This window comes from Eptatretus burgeri, chromosome 2 (assembly GCF_056783735.1).
Source record: "Eptatretus burgeri isolate ZD-2024b chromosome 2, Ebu_testis_v1, whole genome shotgun sequence".
In the NCBI taxonomy this organism is placed as follows: domain Eukaryota; kingdom Metazoa; phylum Chordata; class Myxini; order Myxiniformes; family Myxinidae; genus Eptatretus; species Eptatretus burgeri.
The window spans coordinates 6,938,835-6,965,376 of record NC_140962.1 but is presented as its reverse complement, the minus strand read 5'-3'; the positions used below and the strand labels follow the sequence as shown (position 1 = coordinate 6,965,376).

Below are 26,542 nucleotides of genomic sequence, written 5' to 3'. Positions count from 1 at the left end.
GCTCATGGGATACGTCTTTCAACCAACCAATCAAAATACAAGCGTAATGGAGATCTGATCTCTTTGTTGAGGTACTGATAAGGAAATGTTAGTTCCTTTGAAATGTTGTTGTTTATCCCAGGAAAACGTTTTACAGAAAAGAAAAGAGATTTTAAAATACTAATAAGGAATTGATGAAGAAACCAAAAATCAATTTATTATGTGTTGTCGAATAAGAATGATGTGAAATTTTAAGACAGACTGAAAAAGAAGCAACGTGGCTTATGAAGGATTGCATATGTGAAGGATCAGAAAAATAAAAAAAAGAGGGCAAATACTTCACCTCATCTTGAGTAAAGTCACAAACTAACTCTGCCGGGATGGAGTTGGGAGACTGTTCCCGGCGGAGGCGCAGAGGTGAGATGGTGTTAGCCAAATCTTTTAGCTCTTTCACTGTAACCTCGCACTCTTGAAGTTCTATTTCACGATTCTGTCGCAAAAGGTTGACGGGAAATATCCACGCACACAGACATGCACACAAAGGACATTGCTTTGTTAGACAACAGGGATATATCGTAACTGATGTTAACAAAGGCCCATGACAGGTATAAATTTTCAACTGCAAGGTATGAAAGTAAATATGAGGCACTCTTGTTATAGTCCAAGTATTGAGAGCTTTACCTGAATGTCCTTGAGTAGAAACTCAATGCGAGTGATGTGATCTCCAGGTTCTGGAGTAAAATGGCGTTTAAGCTCAATGTCTTGCCTTCCCAACCACCCCAGCTTCCTCTGAATGATATTTCGCAGCTGCAGAGGAACATCATGCCCACTTATTCGAATGGCTGCTTCACAATGGAATAAAGCACCGACGTAAGAAATGCTACAAGGAAATAATGATACAGAGAGACGTATTTCTGCTGCTCTTGACTGCGACACATCCCAATCCACCATTCACTTACAAGCTAAAAATAAATAAATAAATAAATCTAATCTGGTGGACTATACCTCAACTATATTTGATGAGACACATTAACAACATGCATAAAGAGAGAACAAAGCTCATGTATTATATCCCAGGACTTTTCCCTTCTCCCCACCTACAAAACTCCATATTATATGGGATAATGAGAAATTTAGAGTTCGCGATTAAAAAGTATGAAAGTTCCTGAAATAACTCTGTATTCATCAAATATGAACAATATGTGTTGAAGGTGTATTCGCCATGATCACCATGTTAAATACAAACAAGGACAAATGTGTCCAAGAGCAGCGTTATAAAGGTTTTGTCGGCTAAAAAATAAAAAAAAAACTTCCGATATTTCGTCACGTGCCTTGATTTAGCCAATAGCGATGTATTTACGTATTTACGATATATAGTGTATTTACGAAATTACAATACGATAAATGGAATAATCTTTAAATAGTAACGTGAACTTTTCGAAACTTTAAAGCAAATGTCGGAATATATTTAAAAGTTCATGATAGACGCTCTCAAAAGGCACCGTCAATGTGAGGATGTGTGCATGTGTTTAGTATTTAAGGAGATCCGGATCTTGTATATACAAGAGCCGAGTCCTAGAGGTTAAGGTTTTGTCTTCACAAGAAGAAGAACAAGAAAAAGAAGAACGCCGAGCTCTCTATGAGCAGCGCTACGCGAGACGCTGCTAAAAACATTTTGCTGAAGCACTTCCGTCAACCAGGGGGAATGATTCACTACCCTGAGAAACTAGTCTTCATCGATTCCACAACTTTGGATTTCAGCTCTGAGACTTTTTTCAAGTGCTTCACTCTTAAATTATATTCTATAAGAAAATAAGTAAGGAAGTCAGAGCTCAGGTAGGCATTAATTCCACATTTGTGGCAATTAAAAACACAGTCTCACTCTTGTTCTCTTGATAAGTGAACTTTAAATCACCAAATGCAAAAATGCATTCAACAGTGTTTATACAAGATTCTCCTTATGAATGATATAATCATCACTTTACAGCCTGCGAGGATGATAAAACCATCTTCATTCCATGGGCCAACAACCTCGTACACCTACAATGCTTTTACACACACATCTCAGCTCACCCATGCCGCTCCATACAGGTCTACTTATTCTTGCTGCAACCACTGCACCATGTACCCTCACTTCCTCCAAGTGCTTATTTAATTGTTTTTGAGCTGGTTATGTGTTCTCATTTCTATAATCATTCTGGCATCTTATCCTACCTGCTAACTACACTGAATATAATAAATCTCTGCTTGATCTCAGGTTTAATTTTTTTTTAATTTAAGCTGTATGCTCTGGATCTATCTCATGCACTTCCACGTGAAACAAAATACTGTTAATCTCTTAAATACTTCCACCACATCTTTACAGAATACTAGACGACCTGTGAACCCGTTGGGTTCCCGTTGTGACAGCGGTTGATAAAAAAATCATTTCAAGAGAAAAGAAAAGGAAGAAGATAGCTCCAGCAAACTATGCCGCTGAGGTTGTTTGCATTGATCAAATTCTCCCGAAGAGTACTTGACTGAATCGGGAATTGATTTTTTAAATAATTTTTTTCGTTTCCCGATTTGAACGAAACTTGATACTGCACACCGCAGGAGAATGGTGAGTGAGGTGGCCCTAAAAAATGTTGTACTATCTTGTACCGTTTTGGCTGTATTTCGGGAACATACATACATACAATATGAGAGTTTTAGTAATATATAGAATATTATATCTTTATTGAAAAGGCACAGTTTTTCTTCCAATTTTTACTCATAATCAAACTTTAATAGGACTTGAAACCATTTTAGTTGCTCGAGACTGAACCGTATTTAATGCATGATCTATATCCTTTCCATAAGGTAACCAAAACTGAGCACAGCACTCTAGATGTGGATTTACCTATAACTATAATGATGTGAAGCTAATGCTACTTCTTCAAACTCAAACATAATGCTCTTCCTAAGACATCATAGAATCTTGCTTGCCTTATTTATAGCTGCCCGACTGCTTTGTCAATTGTCTGCTGAACTGATTCTTCCATTAGTATTCCTAAATCTTGTTTTCCTGAGATGCTTGTTGCAGATCTTTATGAAGAAACTTATCTTTATCAATTACTGGTTGGTTCGGCTCGCTCCACACGTCGTCGCAGAGATTGACGTCACACATTTGTTGTGTTGTCATGATTTACACCAATCATGATACAAACATTTCTTTTCTACAAATGTATTTGTAACATTGATGATATTACATTGATTTGTAATTTATTTGCGAATAAAAAGGTCCAAGTGGTCTAAAGATTCGAAATGGTCAAGGGTAAAAGTTGTCTAATGGGCGTAAAGGGTCTACATGGTGTGAAGGTCTAAGGGGTCTGAATGTCTAAAGGTTCTAGGAGGTCAAAAGGGTATAAAAGGTCTAAAAGAGTGAAGGGATCTTAATGTGTCTAAAGTGTTGAAAGGGTATTGAAGGTAAAAGGAGTCTTAAGGGTCTTTAATAGTCGAAAGGTAAATTTCAATCGTACATAATTAATAGACGTATGTGTGTGAAGTCAGGGTGCAATCGATGTTCAAACAGTACTTAATTAATAGACATACAGTATCAAGGCTTCAAGAACAGCTTCACTGACTGACCCTGCTTTTCGTGATATATATATATATATATATATATATATATATATATATATATATATATATATATATATATATATATATATATATATATATATATATATATATATATCAACACCCATTGCCTTACATTTCTCCAGATTAAATATCATTTGCCATTCATTAGCCAATTTGACTTTAAAAAATGTATGACCTACATGGTGGCGTTATGGTTAGAGTATTGATAAAGTAGGGTAATACAAGTGTTGGCTCTCACAGTATGATATTGTTTCAAGGCTTCCAAATGCACTTCTTCCGCAACAAGAAAATTGAGGAAATGATTCCAGTCACTATCAATTGCTCCCAGGTAGACCTGCAGATAACATGGGAGTGACAGGAAGTGTTATGGTCACAAAAGTGTTGAGATTTATTGTCTTAGATAAGCAGAGGATTTTGTGTAGAAGAAGAAGAAGAAAAAAAAGATTTATCAGAAACAATACAGCAAAATAAAACTTCAAAGTGTACCTCAATTGTTTGTTTGGCTGGGTGATTGGCCTCCACAAATTTCTTGCCTTCCTGCTGCAGGACGCTGATGTTTTTCTCCTCATCGACAACATCGTTGACTAGTGTCCGCTGCATACAGAGATAACATGACGTGAACAAGACGATTGAAAACCGTTTTGGAGAATTTGGCCAAAGTGGCCATGCAAACCGAGATAAGCAACACATTTGTCTCGAAGTACGATGATGAAATCATCGTCTAACCATCGATAATTTCATTCCCATTCCCAAGCATTGCTCGAGATCGTTTTCTGAAAAAATTGCACAAGTTTCACAAACACCTTGACCATACTTGACTGCTGGTGCTGGAGAGAAAGGGCAACGGTGGGTGGTTAGCGAGTTATTTGACGACACCATTCCTGGCAATGAAACGAAATGGGCCGATAGGGAATGAGTAGTAAAAATATTAAGGGTATGAAGACATGTCAAAGCAGAAGAGCTTTTGGAGGATTACAAATTGCAGTAATAAAGTGGCACTTTTTGCAAACTACATGAATCGGAGCATAAGATTGTTTCGCAGAGCATGTTTTTACCTTGCTCAAGAGAGAAATGTTTCGCTTACAAAAGCCTTTGTTGTGATTTTTCTCTCCAACATATTCTTTATTGTCCATTTTTCCCCTCTGGCATCGTGGTCGTTTACTCTCGTTTTGGAAAAAAAAAAATCGTTGGGTTGTAATGTTCTCTCGATTCATTCTAATTCTTTGCTTTTTCATCTCTTTCACTCTCCATTTCTCTCTTTCCAAGGAGAGGTGAATTCTTGCATGCAGGTACAGCCAAGTGAGCCTTACAGAAAGCTTTCTGCAAGAATTAACTTCTCCTTGGTTTGAGGATGTTTCAGTCGCGGCTGAAAGCCGAATCCTGTCCAGGTCCCTCCTGATAACTCCGTATTTGCTCTTTACTTCTTCAGGTTCCTTCTAGGTCTTCCGTTTGATTAGGATGAGGTGGAATTTTTGTTTCCCGATCTGTACTTGGAGAGCTACATCAATCACGCTTTATAATTCACTGGATGTGCCGTTTCCAAACAGGATTTTCCAGAAATTTCCACGACAATACGATGTCCGAAGCCTTCAGCGATTTGTCGTTATTTTAAGGATATCTGGGGTAAAAAGTGTAGATTCACCAATTTGCACCACTTGGATATAACAGCTTTACACAATCTTCTATATTCAATGCACATACAGTATATTCAGCATATTGACTGCCAATAGAAAGTTGGATTGGGGGGAGGAGGGGGACTTGAGGAGCTTTCCATCAGAATTTTTTTTGAACTAGCATTGCATTTCCTGCATTTTGAGGGTTATTTCACAATCAAGACACCTTAGTAATATCCTTTATCTTTTGTTTTGCCAATATTAAAGCCTTTTTAAATTCCCAAGACATTCCCACCTTGTACTGACAATCAATGAATGCTCAAGTATTTGAACTTTATCGATTAAATATCAGCTGCTCAGTATCTTCGGCAATGGAAATCCTTACTTGGCTTCTCTTATTTAATCCACCTCCAAGGCCTTAATTCACTATTTATCAGCTGCGTACTTCAGCTCAGCATACTTCAGTATTCACTCATTTATAGTATTAATTATAGTGCTCATGTAATTTTAGAGTTTCTGCTAAAGTCAAATAAAATCTTGTTTGATAACAGGAAAGAGACCTCAGGTGACTTCGCAAAAGGGGCAGTACCCAATGGATGCTACATGGATATTCACAAGTTTATATCACCACCAGTCTTCGACAATGCTATGTATGCCTTAATGCTTCATTAACAACACATACAATGGTTTATCTGAAACTTTATGCAAAGTCTTTATCTGTAAGGACATGATAAATACAAGGGTGCTCAAAGATATTCAACAAAACCTTCACGAGATATTGAGAAGTAAATTATATAATTACTTGTGCATGCACCTGGATTTGTGACATGACAGATTCTCTCCTTTAGGTATTACACAAAATAGTCTCCTTTCCATGGTCTAGGATTTAAGGAAATGATGATAAAATGTACTTTGAAAGTGGCAGATGTGCACTCGGCATTTGGTACCACCCTCTCTCTTCAACCCCTCTCCCCTCCCCCCGATGAGGGGCTTTCATTTTCAGTAGTGTGTGTGTGCTTACTTACTTCATTTTCAGGAGAGTTACTGCACTCAGTTAGCATGAGCAATTAATTACACTGTCTTTTATCACTCAAAAATACATATCTCCATTACTTTGGGATACAGTTGAGAGCACAGCTTTATCATTGCTTGACTGAGCCAATGCAACCCAGAGCAAGTACATGTGGCAGTAATAAACAGAATATTTAGCAGACAATGTAGACAAATGAAGCAATGGCACAATCTGTGTCAAACATGAGAAGAGCAAATAAATTACACCTTTCCATGTTTCAGATTTTCATTAAAAAAATTTTCTGCGTTTGCTTAAAAAGAAAACTTAACAAGTCGGGGCACATTCAAAGTGCACTGCCCCATGCCAAATAAATAAATAACAAATCCTCCAGCGCGTGACATAGCTGGGGCGCCTGGCGGTGGCGCCAAAGCACATCTTCTCTTTTGTTTCCAAATTTCAGTTTCCTAGCTCAAAGGATGGCTGAGATGTCGCCTGGACAAACAAGAAAAAAAAAATTAATCGATTAATAAATAAATAAATAAATACCCTTTGTCGCCAAATCACTTCTTCACTGTGGTATCCAAATATCAGCTTCCAAGCTCAAAAGATGCCTGAGATATTGCCCAGATGAGAAATAAAATAAATCGATAATAATTAAGTAATTAATCAATTCATTGATTAATCAAAAAAATAAAAATAATAACGTTTTTTGACAAAGCACATCTTCACTTTTGTCCAAAAATTTCAGCTTCCTATCTCGAAGGATGGCTGAGATATCACCTGGACTAACAAAGAAAAATAATAACAATCACTCTGAGTGACACTTGGCGAAACGGATCAACACTCGACGGAGTACATACCTCCACCAGGCTGAATAGTTTACATTTTGTATGCCACTGATAGGTCGGATCTGAATCCCTGAACCAAAATCAAATTGGCTTGTTGTCGTCACCTAACCAACTCATCCACATAGTTTTGGCATAACTCGTCCAAAACTTTTTGACATACTGTACCCATGTGAAACATTGTTTTTTGGCCCCATCCCGCAATGGTGAAGAATGACTTGAAAAATTATTGTATCCGGACTGGAATCTTCACCAAAATTGAATCAATTTGGCCTGTCACACTCCCAACCTGTCCACCAGGTTTCGTCACAATCCATCCACAAACCTTTTGAGATGTTGTGCTATACGGTATATACCATTTTTGGCCCCCATCTCTCAATGGTGAAGAATCACTTTTAAAAAAATTCTCAGATCCAGATGTTCACCAGAATTAAGTGTTCCTGTCCTTGGCCAGTCAAGTACATACACAAAAATTTTTCAGAACCATTGCTTGAAAACTGTGGCCAAAACTCGTGTGACAAACAGACAAACGGACAAACGGACAAACGCTACAGACCAACATACTTAGCAAAAAAAATTTTCCACCAAGTAACAAACGGAGTAAAAACTAAGTACTCCCTTCGTTCTGTGCCCAGCGATTACATCATTCATCACCTGGATATGGAACTGGGAAGGAGCGGTGAACAATATATACATATATATATATATATATATATATATATATATATATATATATATATATATATATATGATAATGCCACCGGCTCATTGGATTGATGTCGGCTCATTATGAAGTTATTTGCTTTAATATTTTCAATCCATTATTGGAATGTGGAGGAATGACTGAAATTGTACGAAACATGAAAAAGAGAATTTCTTTCTTTTTTAATTCACACTTCCTCTTTCACTTGGTCTTAATTGACCATCTCACAATACTTAACATTACATTTCCTAGTTAATCTTTTTCTTTAAGATTTACACAGTTGTTTGTATCTGGCCATTTCTAACAGAGTTATAATTTAAAGAAGTGAATGTTCCAGTGTATACTGTAGTTCACACTCTGGCACCTGGTTTGTGTAATATTTCCCACAGCCTATATATGCAAAATAAAGAGCTATACCTGGTGCAGAAGAGCTCGGGAATCATACTCGGTGTTGCGGTCGCTCCAATCAATGTGCAGCCGCTCAGTTTGCTGCGTGTCCAACCAGATGAGCTCACGCGTGCATTTCTTCATGAACTTGTGCAAGTCATTTAGGTGTTTGTCATACTTGTTTGCTTCTTCCTGCATCAAACAAAATGGTGACAGAACCAACTACTTATAATTTTGTCATGGTTATCAATAAAGACATCATCATCATTCCCACTATAACTGCCTATCATGGGTCGCTGGAACCATGTCATCTTGCGTTTGAGCAAAAAGCTGGATGCTGCCTCGTTAAATTCTGCTAAATATGGAGATCGTTAAATTGTTAAATCGTTAAATCAAATATTCTCAACCTGAAACTCAGGTACCTCAATGCTTTGCAATTACAGAAAGCTCCAAAGATGGTACAACAAAAGCAGTTATGAAGGTGGACAGATTCAAAAAAGTAACAATAACATGTTTGTTTGTTTGTTTTTTTTAAAAGAGCAATGAATTATTTCTTTGTTTATTTATTTCTACATACATTAATTTTATTTTCACCATGATATGCAACACGTCATGGGAGCGGAGGTGTTCCATTAACAAAACTCAGAGTAGCCTTTATTATTTGGATACCAGAAATGGTTGATGCTAAAAAAAAAAGATACAGAAAAAAAGAACAAGCGAAGAGATAGAGAAGATGTCACCACATCAGTACTGCACATCATCACCGAAAATGGCAATATTAAATCATTACGTCAATATATATCAACCAATGTTAGAGTGTAAAAATGAGATTCTCGAAAGATCATCGGGCTGTAATCTCCTCCAGCTCTTACCACAAGTGAAGCATATTCCTTCTCCACCTCCGTATTCGTTTCCTAGACCAAGCAAGACAAAGGGCAGATTCACACAAGTTTCCATGCCAATTGTTATCTCATGCTCACTTGTTGTTTTTAGTTGCCATCCATTTATTACATACAAAAATATGATGGAAATTTTGAAATCGGAAGAATGCAAACGATTACAAACAGCAAACAATGGGCTCGTTGTAAATCATTAGATAGAGACCTTCACCAGCACCAGTCCTTAAATAAATTTTAAATCAAAATGGAGTAAAATTGGTTCAAAAGATTTTAAAGTTTAAATTGAAATGCAATTATTTAATTGCAATTGGCTTGGCCTCAGCCGTTTAATCCTGATACATGACACACCCTGCAACCCATACCAACAGAAAACAGTTTTTTTTTTTTTTAAGAATGCTGGCCACAATTTCCATACAATTATCATGTAATTCTGCTTTAAAAAAATATATATAAAAAAATATACAAAACTATGTGGTCACGTAAAGGAATAATTGATAGGTCACATGGTTTGGCAGCCATTTTATTACATTGAAGAAAAAGATTAAAATAATGTTTTCTCTGGAACTGCTTTATCGATCGATGTGAAACTTCACATTTATGATCAAGTTGAAATTTAAAACATGTGTTCCCCATCACTACTCGATCAGATACATGGTCTAGCAGCCAGAATTGTTAAATTTTTTGATTTTTGGAATAAGGCTCACTTGGCTGCTCCTGGATGGGTTTGAGGGTATACGAGTAGCAGCTGGCATGCAAATGCTATCCAGGTTCTGCCTGATGACTTCATCTTTGCTTTTTCAGGTTCCTTCTGATGACTCCAATGCAGGACTGTACCTATTTGGTCTTCCATTTGATTGGAATTCAATTAATTTTTATCCCATTCTAAATTCAACTGAATAATAATAAACGTCATCGGTCAGGGTGAGGTGTCCGATTAAAGCGGGATGTCTTGGTACCCGGTCATCACTGCCAGCAGTTATAATTAAGTCTCATTAATTACTTAACACACCAGTACATAAACACCACACAAAAGAAGTCCTGGCGAGGGTCTGCAATCTCTGATTGCTCGTTTTTTTGTTTAATTTTGAATTTTTAAGGAAGCATTAAGAATACAAGAAAACAAAGATTTGCCATAAAATGGAGTGATTGAAAATAAAATGTAGCAATTCCCCCCCCCCCCCAAAAAAAAACGTGAGAGAAATGTAATTTTATAATTTCATATTTCATCACAATTAATGGATCTCATTCAACAATGGAAAAGTAAAATGTTTATGCAAAATTAAGGAGTGTGGGGTTAAAAAGACTGAGGATATTGTCATGAAAAACAGTGCTTTCTCAAATGTTGTGAAGTGCTGCTGAATAGGAAAGGTTAAACTAAACAAACAACAACGAAAAAAATCAACAACTTTATATATAGAGTGGCCTGCAAAAGTATTCACCCCCCTCCAATAATGCCCATTTGGTTGTATTACAAATTATGTAGAAACTATTTTTCCAAATGAACTTTTTTCATTCATAACTGTTGTTTAGTTGTTGATCAAACTAAACACTATTATAGTTGGAGGTTACCTGCCAGGAATACCTGTAAAACACATGTTCACATCAAAATTCACTGGTTGTAAAAGTATTCAGCCCCCCCCCCACCCACCCCCGAGGTCAGTACTTGGTGGAAGAACATTTTACAGCAATGACTGCTATGAGTGTTTTGGGGTCCAGTGGTGAAATTTCTACCCATTCTTCATGTGAAAATTACTCCAGTTCTACCAAGTTTGATGGGAATCGTCGATGGACTGCAATCTTCAAGTCTCACTAGAAATGTTCAATTGGGTTCAAGTCACGACTATGACTGGGCCACTCAAGAACATTTCTTTTTTTTTCTTATTCAGCCACTCCAGTGTAGGTTTACCTTTGAAACTGTGAAGGAGATTTACATTTCAGCAGGACAATGATCCAAAGCACAGATTCATGGCCGACTCGAGCAGGTTTTCATCAAGGGTTCGACTGTACTTTGCACCATCCATTGTCCTGCCAAGCTTGCCAGTCCCTGATGAAAAGCAGCCCCATAACATGATGCTGCCACCAGCATGCTTGACAGTAGGGATGGTGGTGACTGGGTGTTGAGCAGTGTTCGGCTTGTATCTAGACCAAAAAGTTCAATTTTTGTCTCGGCTGACCACAAAACCTTTCTCCACTTGCCTACAGTATCATTAACATGCTTTTTCACAAACTCGATATGAGCTTTTCGATGAGTCTTTTTCAGTAATTGCTTCTTTCTTGCCACCTTTCCAGAGGCCAGCTTTGTGACGGGAACAGGATATTGATTGATTGATGAACACTGACCCCCCATCTCGGACATAGAACCTTTCAGATCGTTCAAAGGCATTGTTGGATTTACAGTGACATCCTGAACCAGTTTCCTCCTTGACCGACTACAGACTTTGGATTGCTGACCTGATCTGGGTGGTATGATATGTCTTCCACTTCTTAATGATAGATTTCTCCATCCTCAAAGAGATAATGAGTAACTTTTGAATTTTCCCTTAACCCTCTCCTGAACGGTGCTTCTCCACCACTTTATGTCTGCCTTCTTTGGAAAGTTCCTTGGTCTTCATCTTTGACCTGGTGTCTCACCAAGTGAGCTTTACCTTAAAATCCTTTGATAAGTGGAGAAGTTTAATTTTTTAAGTTAAACCACTGATTACATACAGGTGAAACCTATCACATTTATTTTGTAACTTTTCAAACAAATAATTTGCTCCTGAAGTAATTTGGGGTTAATTCGGCAAATGGTTCGAATATTTATGCAACTGGGAATCATCTGATTTTTCTCTGTTAATTTATCTGCATTTTTAGCTTTATCACTTTGGAGTAGCTTGTTAAGAGTATAGATATCAAGTTTGATTTGAAAGCATCGAGGAAAACATGTGTGGTGTTCTTTTAATAAAAGTTTGTGTTTTTTTTTGTTTTTATTTCATGAAAAAAAACTTCAAAAAAAGTGAAGTGGATTTAATAACCCTTAAGCCTTTTAACCCTCGCGGACCATTTTACCAGTTGTTATTCAAACCTCCATATACATGAGGGGCTGGATTTTTCTACAGGGTGCCCAGGGTGGGGCAAGGTCCGAAAGTCCAAGGAGCTCAGGATTCAAAGGGTTAAAATAACACTGAGCTACATATGCTCACAGATCATGGTTACCTTTTCTTTTTCAACTTCATCAGCCAATGCTTTCACGTCATGCTGGAACATTATGTTGGCGGCGAGTTGCTCCTCCAATCGAACAAGATCCACGGCAAAGGGTTGGCGGAACATGCACACCTAATACACAGAAAGTGTCTTAATCTCATATTAATATACACTTACGCAAGTGCATACTGTATCAAAATTAGAACTTTTCACAAGCTTTCTTTAGTTTAATCAAACAACTTTGTCACTGATGTTCACAGCAACAGTTTCAACTAGATATGTATCGGCGATCACCCACGACTTACCCTTGGCACACAATCCAACGATGGCCATATTTTGTTTGGATCACCATATGAACTTAACCTTCAACATTTATGAATAGACTGTAGATTAAGAAAATGTGTCCCCATCTACAATTTATCAATAAAACTCAATCATGAAAATGGGAGCCAAATTATTCAAGTTATGATAAAAAGTGTTAAAAAGTGTTGGTAATTAGGTCAAAAGTAGGTCAAGGACACAAATCAAATATCAGGTGCACAACTTCAGTGGAGATCCACTATAATGATGCAAAAACATATTGGAAGGCCAAGGGGTCTGAGATTCCACATTGGCAAAATAGAGTGGTGACAAAAAATAAACACACACACAAAAAGTGTTTTTTTTTGTTTTTTTTTCAGACTGCCATTTGACCTTGACCTTTAACTGGAGAGTATGATGTAAATTAATTGTAAATACAACTTGTTCTAGATTATCTAGAGGGCAATTTAATTCCGTTTGGACAAACCTTAGTCGAGTTGTGGTTAAAAAAAAAAATTTAAATGGCTAAAATTGGGTCAAGACCTTAAAATTAGGTCAAATTTAAAACTAGTTAAGTCAACCCCACATGTTTTTTATTCCCATTATTGATGCAAAATTTCATTGTGAAAGTCCCTGCCAACTCCAAGATACAGCTCGGAAATTTGGAGGCTTAAGGGTGCAAGAATAATTTTTTTTTCTTCTGAAATCTAAATGGTGGTTTAGTACTCCTTGGGGGTCTAAGAAACTCTGTGGTACCATTAAAAATTGGGAGGCACTAATTGTAGAAACAAACCCGCCAACAGCAATAAGCCTCCCCCAATCCTACACAGGAAGGGCTTATTCAGCAGATTCTGAACCACACAATATTTGTCCACAACAGGAAAAAAAAAGTATTCACCTACTTTAATTAAATGGTGACCATATTCTCACAAATTGTTGTAGAGTAAACCCTCATTATCCAAGGGTTTCCCACCCACTCTTTTGGTTAACCATAAATAATTCCCTGTAACTTTTTTTTTTGGCAACTGAGAGACAGTGCATACCCATCTCTCTCCTCGTGAACACCGTGCTACATGCAATCATAATACATTGCTTTGCTTTCAGTTATTATTGCCCTTAGTGACATTTAACCATGGACCCCAAGAGGAAAACTAATAATAGTGGTGTCATTTGTTACTTATTATGGCAAAATAGAAAAAAAAATGGTGAAAGCATAAACATTAAGATTGAAAAGCCAGAAGTAACCTCTCGCACACCGTAAAAGAAAACAAGCTTCGCTCGCTTCTTTTACGCCGCATGTGAAGGTGACTCCTGTAAACCGCTCCGGTACATGACACGTGGCCTGGAACCGAACCCCCTTTTTCCCATAGGCCCTTAGTTTTATCATCTGTGGTTTTGCCAACAACAGGATTTTCCTGAAATGTAACCTCCATGGATAACAGAGGTTGACTGTGATAGTGGCATCTTGTGTTCATGCTGAACATTGCTGATTATAATAAACCACATTTTGGGCTGCGGTTACTTCCCAGTAACCAATGTGTGCACTCGAGAGTTTGTCTATCCTGAAAATACCACAGATATGGCATTGAGGGTGGGATGGCGGATTCCCTAACTCAATTACTTTGTGGGAGGATAGATTAAGTATTCTCACCAACCAACGGAGCTGTTTCTTCATTTTGCATTCGAGTTAAATTCCCAGCTTTCCTGGTTGAGTTCGACACATTACTGCAGTGCCTGTAGTGCCACTTGACAAATTCGACCGTTTCCGAGACACCTTCGGTATTTTGTAGAACGCCTCGAAATGTTAATCGCTGCCAACATCATCATCATTGATATCCCTGATTATGAAAGCCATAACCGGACTCTTTTGGAAAGGAAACAGGCAACATTTTTGACCGATGTTGGGTCGTAGTTTATGCGACTGATAAACTCACTGGTCCCAGCCAAGCCGAGGGATACACTGCTGGCACGGATTCTTACGGTCCTCAATAAGCGTTACGATTCCAAACTGTTGACAATAGCTGAAAGCTTCAGGTTCGGTACCGGGAGCCAAATGTCGGGAGGACAAATCAGTGAATACACTAAATAAAACCCTCAATTAATTGTTATTTCATCGATTTTTCTAACCGAGCTTCGAGAGAGAGATTGATAAGTCGGTGCATATGCATGACGCTGCTGAGCATGCCAAGGTTAATATATGAACTAGCATGCAAGACGATGGTCATGGTGGACATGACAGAGAAAGACGACAAGAGTTTTGAGCTCTTGGGGCTGGAGATAAGCAAATGGGGTCTGTACTTGTGAATGGTGTAAATAAGCGGAACGCAGAGAAGCAACATTGCTCCTAAAGCTTCGGGTGTTCACTATAGAAAGGATACTTGTGGAAGTAGCCCAAATAAAGTGTGCAATGGCTGTCTTGAGTAGCAGCAGTGTTTCAGACCTGCTCCTGCTTGAACATCCCAGTCATCAACGTGTTCACTCACGAGTTTGTCCGTCCTAAAAAATACCACAATATCCTCAATAGTTTGAATGGGATGTAAAGGCAGCCATAACCTCCACCACCGAAGGTGAAGGAGGTTATACGTTTTCACCCCTCTCTGTCTGATTGTTCGTGTGCAGGATATCTAAAAAAAATCGTGCACGGATCTGGATGAAATTTGGTGGCCAGGTTGGGTTGAGAGATAGGGCCAAAAAACGATACAGTACTGGATAGCATGGCATCTCAAAAATGTAATGGGCCCGATACGTTCTCGCGGATCAGGCATTACGTGGCGGAGGTATGCGCTCCACCGAGTGTCCTTGTTTTTATTTGCTTTCACTTCAATACGAGACATCAACGATATTCTTCAATAAAGTGGGTCGAATGTGTCGGCATGCTCCTCAAATTACAATGTGCTTACAGGTAGAGGAAGGTGTTTTTCGATTTCATAAGGACCATTCGCCATCTAACTCTCTTGTATCATTGAGGACCATCTGTTTGTGATATATATATATATATATATATATATATATATATGCCAGGAGGGATGTTGTGGGATGTTCTGATATTACAATATGACAGTTCAATTGGGGAAGAGAGAGAGAGAGAGTTGCAGATTAAAAGTTTCACCATTTTTTTTTTTTACTAAAATTAATTGATGGCTCAATAATTCCTCATAATCACAGCGAGTGTCCAATTAGACATTGTGTACAAAGTGCCATCTATGTTGACATGATCATTCCTTGCTGAAGCCACCCTTGGTGCACACTTACCCGTTTGTGCTGGATTTTAGTTAAAAGGTGTTCTCCCCATGTAACTTCAGGAATCTTATTCTCTTTGTAGAGTTCATTGTGGTTTGTGAGTAGATCAGCGATGTGTGCTCGGAGTAGGTCGATGCTGGAGGGATGGAGATGTGCGAGGAGTGGTGGTGTTAGGGGGTAGGGGGTGGGGGGAGTAGATAGAAAAAAAAAAGGAAAGAGACAAGAAGGGAGGAGGGAGTGAATATACTCTCGAGTCAAGACCGATGAATAAATTTCTTTCCACATTGTGCAAAACAGAATTACTCAAGCCTATTTGTATCACAGAGACCAAGAAGTTGCAGCGGAAACTCACTCCATGGTGATTAGTTTGGCCTGGGCATGGCCATCGGTTGTGATTTGCTGAATATCAGCAGTGATTGGGGAACCAACAATCTCTTCAGCCTTCTTCAGTTCTTCTAGGGTGTGCTGGGCATTCTTCAGCGCTTTCTTAGCTTCAAGGTTCTTGATGTCCTGTCAGGTGAGAGCATGAGGGGAGAGAGAGATACACCAGACGAGTTAGCGCAGGTAAATTCGTTAACAAGAAGATGTTAAACAATGGGTTTCGTCAACCGAGATTGGATAAGATTATAGCAACTGCCTTGGGAAGTGAGGGGCTGCTGATGTTTAGAGTATCAGCCCTTCATCAGAGCGAAAAAAAGAAAATGCCATTGAAGAGGGTTTATAGTTATAGCGTTGAGCGTGGGTGACAGATCAAAGGGCTTGATGAAACATCAAGGATCAAAGATCACAAGGATGGGGTCGAAGATGCAGGTTCGAGGATGAAAGGGAATTACACCATGGATAATAATCAGATTGTAATACTTAACAGAAGAAAAGAGGAAAATGAAAAAGGCATTAAATAAATAATGAAGAAAAATTATGGGAGATGAAATAAACTGTAAACATATCAAGATAAGAGAATGAAGTAAATGAAAAGTGTTCATTAAACCCATTGAGTGCCAATGCACCAAGTTTGAAAATGCATTTTCCTTCTTTGTGTCTGCAGGTGTTATCCGTGTCGCTGTGGGAAAGAGAAATTCCACGGATCGTCACACGTTGGGTGGAATACCCAGGAAGATGAAAATGTTGAGCTATTGGTTTGGAGAGGTCCGTGCTGTTACAACAAGTGAGTGTTACCAACTAGTTATTCCAACAAGTGAGTGTTACCAACTAGTTATTATAACAATTGAGTGTTACCAACCAGTTATTATAACAAGTGAGTGTGGCCAACTAGTTATTACAACAAGTGAGTGCTCAGAGAAAAGATCATGGAGCCTTCGACGCACCGCCGCGATATAGAATTTGTTACAGAAGGTGAAATTACAACAATATATCACTGTATGTGAGTGGAAGTGCAATGTAAGTTGTCAGTCACTTTAAGGGATAAATTGGAGAGACAGACAGAGACAGAGACAGAGACAGAGACAGAGAGAGAGAGAGAGAGAGAGAGAGAGAGAGAGAGAGAGAGAGAGAGAGAGAGAGAGAGAGAGAGAGAGAGAGAGAGAGACTTTGAAGAACATCCTGATCCAGATACGAGAATTTAAAAAAATATTTCAGTGATTCTTCACTTTTGAGATAATAATAATAATAATAATAATAATAATAATAATAATAATAATTGGAACCATACTCTGTACAGAGAGTGTCGGTGCTGCCAAAGCAGTTTCCTGAGCTATTGGGCACAATCCTGGACGGGTCGTCACTCCGACGCAGGATACTAGAATGGCTCAATTATCCCAGCAAGCTGGTACTCAATTTGCCAACCTCGGAAGGATGACAGGCTGAGTCAACCTCCTGGTGTATTAATTCAGCGGCCAACGGGGCTTGAACTCAGGACCCTAGGATCCCAAGCCGCCACCCTAACCGCTAAACCAACACCAGACTTATTCACTATTGAGAGATGGTGTGAAAAACAAGACATAGCACAATATTTCAAAAAGCTGTGGATTAATTATAACAAAACAAGGTGGATGGGTTGGTTCGGTGACAAGAACAAGCAGATTTGATTTTGGTCAAGGTCCCGATTCAGATCCGACCTATCAGTGAGATACAAAATTTTAGCCTGGTTGAGGTATGTTCTCTACCACGTGCTATTCCAATTTAGATCCTGAAAATGATGTGGTTATTTTGATTAAAATACATGTGTTTCGACACTTTCAAAACCACTTAAAACACATCGGCTGAAGGTCAGAGTGTACTAGTCATTTAACTACGGAATTTCAGAAATTTATCTCATGCTCAAAATAAACAAAGGACCAGTTCTGAAAATAAATAAATAAATAAATAAATAAATAAAAACCAAGGTCGTTTCAGGATCATTCTGTACCGCTAAGTTCGTCTGAATGATATTCTTGACTAAGAGGTTACTAGGATGGAAAGTTAATGCAAATGGAATGCTTTCTTGTACAAATGGTGGAGCCAATGAGAATAAGAATTGGAATCGAACTTTTAAGGTACATCGGCAGGATGATGGGATGAATACAACGTGACCGTGTGAATCAGTTATCTTGTCATGATGGCTATTTGTGTTTGACAGAATCATTAATCCTAAAAAATAAGAAATAAAAATAAAAATGATAGAACTATCTGAAATCTTCCTAATGAAATGAAGTCCAAAATTAAAGGAATTAACAAAATTGATTAACGAGTTGAGCAACTACAAGATGTAGGACCTTTGCCGGCATCTATTAAGAGTAGGCTTTCCCTCTTTGTAGTTAATAGCGGCCTTTCCAAAACTGCAGATGACTCAAAGCTGGAAATAAGGTCGGTAGCAGATGGGGGGGGGGGGGGGGGGGTGATCAGATTCAGAAGGTAGCACCAGGTTGTTCACCTTGTGATTTATCATTTACCTAAGGAGGATTCATGAGCTGATATAATGTCTGAATATTGCTTTCTCCTGAATAATGAAAACGCTTGGAATTCATTTCCTGAATCGTAAGATTAATGGAGACAACTGAAATAGCAGGAAATTAATTTCGAAATCAGAAAGGCAGTTGAGAATTTTGCAATCAAGAATCTCCCATTTTACTCCCAGAAAAAAAAAAAGAAAAAGTCACGCACGTGCAAAAAAAAAAAAAGTCTTTCTCTGGCATCCTGCTTCATCAGGAACATTTCTGGTGTTTGAGCCTGGGAGGAATTAACTTTTGTAAACAATCATGTAATAAAGGCTCGATTTCAATCTCACCTGTTGAATCTCAGTTTCCGCGATGATGATATGTTTCTCTGCCTCATCACCAGCAGTCTGGACCCTCAACACGAGCTCTTCGAGGGTCACCTTTGGGGTCCTGCAACATTATGTGTACATCTAAATAAAAGGATACATCTCATCAACTCCAAACTTCCCCCATAAGTTTTGCTACTTTTACCAATATTGTGAGAGTCTGTTCATCCCACGTCCGTATCTACTCACTTTATTACGATGTGGGTTTGTTAACCTCTTCAACTCCTGTTATTTAGCTCTCACGTACATGAACATCAATTTCAAAATAAATAATAAAACAGAAAACTTCACTCTTCGACGTCAACGTTAGTATATTTCTCGTTTATAGATTTGCTTCGTTACCTCCTCCACTGAAGGTGAATGGATGTTATCGTTTCACCCCCGTCTGTTGGTTACTCGTGAAATCGGAGATTTGCAAGTTTATTGGTTGGTCTCGTCTGTTGTATGTAGTATGTCAATCACCTACAGGTCATATTTTTACTCCGATCTTCACAAAACTTCAGCACCCGGTAGAGGTAATGACAAGCTCGAAGCCTATCGTTTTTGAGGTCAATAGTTCAAAGGTCAAGATCACATAAATCATCAATTTTCAATCAATTCACATGATATCTATGAATATACTGAACTGCATATAAAACTGGAAAAAATGGGTGGACGGTGAACCCTTGTCGGGGTGAAGCCGAGGTCGACCCCTGTGAGAATGTCTATTAATTACTTATTCTTGGACCTTGACGACGTCTATTAATTACGGACTATTGGAACATACCTTGTAGATGTGTTCACCTGAAGAGCCCTTACATATTTTAGACCCCCTTTAAACCATTTTTAACCTTTTATACCCTTGGGACCATTGAAGACCCTTTAAACCTTTACACACTTTAAACATTTCAAGACCCCAAAGACTCCTAAGACCCCTAACAACCCAAAGATCCCTTATAACCCCAAGACCCTCGAAGACCCCCAAAGACCCGGAAAGACCATTTAATACCCCCAAAGATCGTTAATAACCACATCAGAGTATCAAGCTAAGAGGGTGCAAATTAAAAATCGAATAATTAATTTTCTCAGGTTCTTGCTCATTTTAGTTCATGGCTAAAAAGTTCATGGCTTTAGTTCATGTTCATTCTCAGGTTCTAGTTTTTTTTTTTTGGGGGGGGGGTTCGAAATCACTTAAAACATGTAGAAATTCAAAAAAAAAAATTCAAATATTTTTTAAAAATAGCCGCCATATTGGATTTTGTACCAAGTCCAAAATCTAATGGCATGATCCTTGGACCATACCTCATCCCCCCACCAAGTTTCATCGAAATCCGTTGAGGAGTTTTTCCGTAATACTGTTCACAAACAAACAAACAAACAAACAGAAAGGGGTGAAAACAGTAACCTCCGATCTTCGATGGCGGAGGTTAACTAGAGGGGGAGCACTCGGGAGAGTGCAAAACCTCCGCTGCCAATACTGCTGGGTCACTCAAGTGAACCTTATATCTTATTCATTAAATATGTCAACAGTGCTGAGAGTTATAGTTCTTTTCTCCAACAATTTTTTTTTTGGGGGGGGGGGGGTTGGAAATCACTTAAAACATGTAAAAATGCCAAAGGAAAAAAGAAATCGAAATTTTGTAGAAAAAAAAGTTGCAAATTTTTTTTCCTCTTACAAATTTTATTGGGGGAGGAAGGTTGGAAATTAATTAAAACATGTAATGCAAAAAAAAATGGGGGGCTAACAATTTCTTTGGGGGGGGTTGGAAATCACTTAAAACATGTAAAAATGCAAAAAGAAAATTTTTCTCAATTTCTTTGGGGGGGGTTGGAAATCACTTAAAACATGTGGAAATGCAAAAAAAAATTCTCAATTTCTTTTGGGGGGGTTGGAAATCACTTAAAATATGTAGAAATGCAAAAAAAAAAAATTTTTTCTCGAACAATTTTTTGGGGGGGTAACAATTTTTTGGGGGGTTGGAAATCACTTAAAACATGTAGAAATGCAAAAAAAATTCTCTATTTTTTTGGGGGGTAACAATTTTTTTTTGGGGGGGGTTGGAAATCACTGAAAACATGTGGAAATGTAAAAAAAAAATTTCTCTAACAATTTTTATGGGGGTAATTTTTGGGGGGTTGGAAATCACTTAAAACATGTAGAAATGCAAAAAAAATTCTCTATTTTTTTTGGGGGGGGAGGCAAAAGAAAAAATTTAGGGGGGGGTTGGAAATCACTTAAAACATGTAGAAATGCAAAAAAAAAAAAAAATTCTCTAACAATTTTTTTTGGGGAGGGGGAGGGGGACCAAGTCCAAAATTTAATGGCATGATCCTTGGACCATACCTAACCCCCCCCCCCCACCAAGTTCCGCCAAAATCCGTCGAGGAGTTTTTCTGTAATACTGTTCACAAACAAACAAACAAAACAAACAAGCAGTCATAGACTGGTACTTACGAAATCGTCAACTTGACCTCTGACCTTGTCTAATAAAAGCTCTCTCTTGAGAAGGTAGCGACGCAAACCAGAAGTTTCTACGATGATTCTGTACCAAACCATCAAAAAAATCGAATGTTTTGGAAGTTTGACCTCACTGTGACCTTGACCTTTGACCGATTTTGACCAAAATCTAATCAGCACTAGCCATCACCCTCCTGAATCACGTGGTGTAATTTGACATTGGTAGCTTCTTCCGTTCTCGAGTTATCGTGCCTACAAACAAACAAACGAACAAACTAACAAACAAACAAACAAACAAACAAGCAGTCATAGACTGGTACTTACGAAATCGTCAACTTGACCTCTGACCTTGTCTAATAAAAGCTGTCTCTAGAGAAGGTAGCTACGCAAACCAGAAGTCTCTACGATGATTCTGTACCAAACCATCAAAAATCGAATGTTTTGGATGTTTGACCTCACCGTGACCTTGACCTTTGACAGATTTTGACCAAAATATAATCAGCACTAGCCATCACCCTCCTGAATCACGTGGTCTAATTTGACATTGGTAACTTCTTCCGTTCTCGAGTTATCATTTTTTTGATGTTTGACCTCACTGTGACCTTGACCTTTGACCAAAATATAATCAGCACTAGCCATCACCCTCCTGAATCACGTGGTCTAATTTGACATTGATAGCTTCTTCTGTTCTTGAGTTATCTGTACCAAACCATCAAAAATCGAATATTTGACCTCACTGTGACCTTGACCTTTGACCGATTTTGACCAAAATCTAATCAGCACTAGCCATCACCCTCCTGAATCACGTGGTGTAATTTGATTATTGATAGCTTCTTCTGTTCTCGAGTTATCTGTACCAAACCATCAAAAATCGGATATTTGACCTCACTGTGACCTTGACCTTTGACCGATTTTGACCAAAATCTAATCAGCACTAGCCATCACCCTCCTGAATCACGTGGTGTAATTTGACATTGGTAGCTTCTTCCGTTCGAGTTATCTGTGCCAAACCATCAAAAATCAAATATTCGACCACACTGTGACCTTGAGCTTTGACCGATTTTGACCAAAATCTAATCAGCACTAGCCATCACCCTCCTGAATCACGTGGTGTAATTTGACATTGGTAGCTTCTTCCGTTCTCGAGTTATCTGTGCCAAACCATCAAAAATCAAATATTTGACCTCACTGTGACCTTGACCTTTGACTGATTTTGACCAAAATCTAATCAGCACTAGCCATCACCCTCCTGAATCACGTGGTGTAATTTGACATTGGTTGCTTCTTCCGTTCTCGAGTTATCGTGCCTACAATCAAACAAACAAACAAAGAAACGAACAGAAACGGAAGGCATCAATATACTTACGAAATCTTTAGATTTCGTAAGTAACAAACAAACAGAAAGGGGTGAAAACAGTATCCTCCATCCATCTATCTTCGAAGATGGCGGAGGTTAATAAATAAATAAAAGATAAAAAAATTTATTGCAGGGAAAAATTAATTTCACTTCCTGACACCTTTAGGCTCTCAAACATATTAGGTGGAGCAAACAACATGTATCGTCTGCACAAGAAGTGAAAATTTAAAGTTTTCTCATGGAAAAGACAAACAGTTGTGGACAAGCTGGATATGAAGATGACGACGCTGTAACAATGTGGTCATTTTAATGTGACGACTTCAACAAGTAGATAATACGTACAATGCAAATACAACATGCCTTCTCAAAAACAGCACCTTCAAATAAAATGGGAATTCAAATGTTGTATGAACGGGATACTCGATATGGTCCAAAACATATACTTTTCAATACTAATGAGACAAATTATAGAAATAAAAAATTAATTTTATATATCATCTTACAATTTACATATGCATACAAAAACATTGGCCTGTCAGGGACTATTGTGAGTTTCTCGATGATCACACTGTCTGAACATCCTACGTATAATCTTACTATAATGGAGCAAACGTGGATGTCACCAAAAGTCAAAAAATTGACATTTAACAGTTGTTGGGCCGACGTAGAAGTTCCAAACACAGTTCTACCTCCCATTCCGCCCACAATCTTGGCCTTAAGTGGCCACCCAAGGCCAGCGGATGAATACGTATTTTAGCCTTACTCCGGTGAACATACTCCAGCCAGAGCTCCGGTAAACCGAGAAGGGTACTCCGGTCTGGAGGGCAAGGGTGCCCTCGAGTTAATACAACGTTGATATTTATTGATGTATCGGAATCAAAGATTCAATTACAAAAGTGAAACCAAATAGTCACCAAACTATGCTTTCATAATTCAAGGCCAGAACAGGATGGTTTATGCCTGGTGTTGGCTTAATGGTTAGGGTGGTGGGCTTAGGATCCGAGGATCCTGAGTTCAAATCCCACTCGGCTGTTGAATTAATACCAGGTGGGGTTGACTCTGCCTGTCATCCTTCCGAGGTCGACAAAATGAGTGCCAGCATGCTGGTATCCTGTGTCGGAGTGGCGACCCGTCCAGAATTGTACCCAATAGCCAAGGAGACTGCTTAGGCAGCACCAACGCTCTGCACAGAGTATGGTCCCATTGGATTGACAGGATGGTTTAATGAGCAAGGTAAAATAATTGCTTTGTTTGTCTGAATAGGCTAGAAATACAGGAACTCATCATCATATACCATACTTTATAGAACATCGGTTCTGTTGATCTAGTCCATGGGCAAGGGTTATGCTGGGTGGTTTGCCATTGCCTTCCCAGCAATCAGTCAGTGCAGGGATTTAGAATTTGGCCCGGGTACCAGCGATAGCTCGCCTAATATACGTGATGGATACCGTGAGATCTTTAGGGTTCACCAACTAATACCGGCAGATGGGACGCTCATTTAACATGTACTGCACACACATGGATGAATTACCCTGCCTGTAAATCGCCAGGATGACGGTTTATATCTTGGTTGGGATTTGAACAGTTTATATCTATGGGAGTGAAGGATAATTATCTGAGGATACTACTGTATGGTAGGTAGGTAGGTATGGCAGCATGCGCCGGAGCAGCACGTCACTGCATCCACTTTCCGCCGGTACTCCAGGGGCCTCCATCTGGCCATCCCCCAGGCAGAAGCCTGGACCATCCCCATCTCCTTGAGATGCCGATCAACCTGCTGCAACCACGAGGCATGTTTGGCCCATGAGCCTCCTCCACTCACGAGGCTCCCTCGCTGAGAGAATCTGGTGAGCAGGATCAGCGTCAGGAAAACGAGCCACATGTCCATACAGCCGCAGATGATGCTCACGGACAATGCAGGTAACAAATCTCATTTGAGTCTCTCTCAGCAACCGCTCGTTGGACACAAAGTCCAACCAGCAATATCCAAGGATTCTCCAAAGAGACCTGGTACCAAAGGAATTAAGTCTCCATCTCAGATCCATAGAGCAAGACTGGAAGCACCAAGGACCTGAAGACTCGGACTTTTGTCCTCCCGCACAGGTAGCGGCAGCGCCACACCCCATGATCCAGTGAATCCATGACTCCCCAGGCCCGACCGATGTCTATTGACCTCTGACTCACAGCCAGCAGAGACATGAATATTCCAAGGTAAGTGAATCTCTCCACGACCTCAAGATCCTCATCACAAACAGGCACAGACAGTACAGCAGCATCTAAGATGTCATGGAAAGCCTGGATCTTAGTTTTGACCCAGGAAACCCGTAATCCCAGCGGCTCCGACTCTTCATTCAGCACCTCAAGGGCCCCCAAAAGGATATCTAAAGTCTCCACAAAGATGACTGCATCATCTGCGAAATCAAGCTCAGAGGTCTTGACATTCCCAAACGATGCAACGCAGCTTGATCTTTCCGACATCCTCCCAAGAATCCAGTCCATACAAGTGCTGAAAAGTGTGGGGGCAAGTACACACCCCTGACAAACTCCAGTAACAACTGGAAATAAGTCAGAGATGGTACCACCACACTTCACAACACTCTCAGTACCAGAGTAGAGTTCAGACATCAGATCGATCAGTTTTGGTGGCACCCCACAAAACCAGACCAAGAATCCTCCAGAGGACATCCCGATTCACTGAATCAAACGCTTTACAGAGATCAACATAGGCTGCAAGCAGCTCCTGCCGAAACTCTCGTCTGCGTTCGGTGAGGACACGAAGGGCAAGGATACGGTCAATCGTTGACCTCTTTGGTGTAAAGCCTGACTGCTCTGGACGCTGGTGCTCAAGCAGATAGTGGCGAACTCTATCAAGAATTATCCGAGCAAAGACCTTGCCCGGCACTGAGAGCAGCGTCACCCCTCGGTAGTTGTTGCAGTCTTGGCGATCACCTTCCCTTTCCAGAGAGGGACAACAAGGCCCCTCTTCCAGTCAGTTGGGATGATGCCTGTGTTCCAGGCAGAGCACAAAACTGCATGCAACGACACGAGTGCAGCATTTCCACCAGCCTTGAGAAGTTCGGCATGGATGCCACAGATCCCTGAAGCTTTACCCCATTTCAACTGGTTCACTGCAGCCTGTGTTTGCACAAGCGAAGGTGGACCACAGTTGATTGGAGGGTCAGCAACAGGGATTGCAACATCCTTGACATCGAACTCGACAGCTGGTGGATCAGCCTGGTGCAACCGCTCAAAGCAACCGGCCCAGCGGGCCTTCACTTCAGACTCCTCTGTCAAGAGCCTACCACTCTCTGCTCGAACTGCAGTGCTCCGAGGGATGGGCTTGGATGAACGTAATGCGTGAATTCCCTTGTAAGTGGGACGAGAATCACTTGACCACAGGAGATGTTCTACCCCCTCACAGATTCCTCGCACATAGGCCTCCTTGTCCACCCTTAGCGCACGTACAGTTTTATGTCTCAGCTCCCTGAACAGCTCAGCTCTGCCATTCAGCCTGGCCCTGCGACTCTGGTCAGTGGTGTCCCGTGTCCCTGGAGAGACAAAATTCTCCTTTGCTCTATGGTGAGTTCCAAAACATCCGCCGGCAACATCAAGGACGGTGGTCTTGAAGGCACTCCACAACTCTTCAGGACCTCCCAAAGCACCCAGACCCCCCAAATCTCCACTCAGCTTGTTTGCAAACTCTT

At 39.6% G+C, this 26,542-nt stretch overlaps 1 protein-coding gene across 1 annotated transcript in view; it reads right to left on the bottom strand.

The window, feature by feature from the left end:
- The window catches only part of LOC147031327 (periplakin-like), a 70,856-nt gene that overhangs the window by 27,756 nt on the left and 16,558 nt on the right, over nt 1-26,542 (bottom strand). The window contains exons 2-11 of the mRNA XM_085861723.1: nt 19,009-19,108; nt 16,138-16,295; nt 15,798-15,921; nt 12,258-12,377; nt 9,036-9,077; nt 8,194-8,355; nt 4,090-4,197; nt 3,842-3,937; nt 661-786; nt 323-469 (exon numbers count right to left, since the gene is read on the bottom strand). Of these exons, the coding sequence (XP_085717849.1) occupies nt 323-469; nt 661-786; nt 3,842-3,937; nt 4,090-4,197; nt 8,194-8,355; nt 9,036-9,077; nt 12,258-12,377; nt 15,798-15,921; nt 16,138-16,295; nt 19,009-19,108 (1,183 nt within the window). The remainder of the gene's footprint in view (nt 1-322; nt 470-660; nt 787-3,841; nt 3,938-4,089; nt 4,198-8,193; nt 8,356-9,035; nt 9,078-12,257; nt 12,378-15,797; nt 15,922-16,137; nt 16,296-19,008; nt 19,109-26,542) is intronic.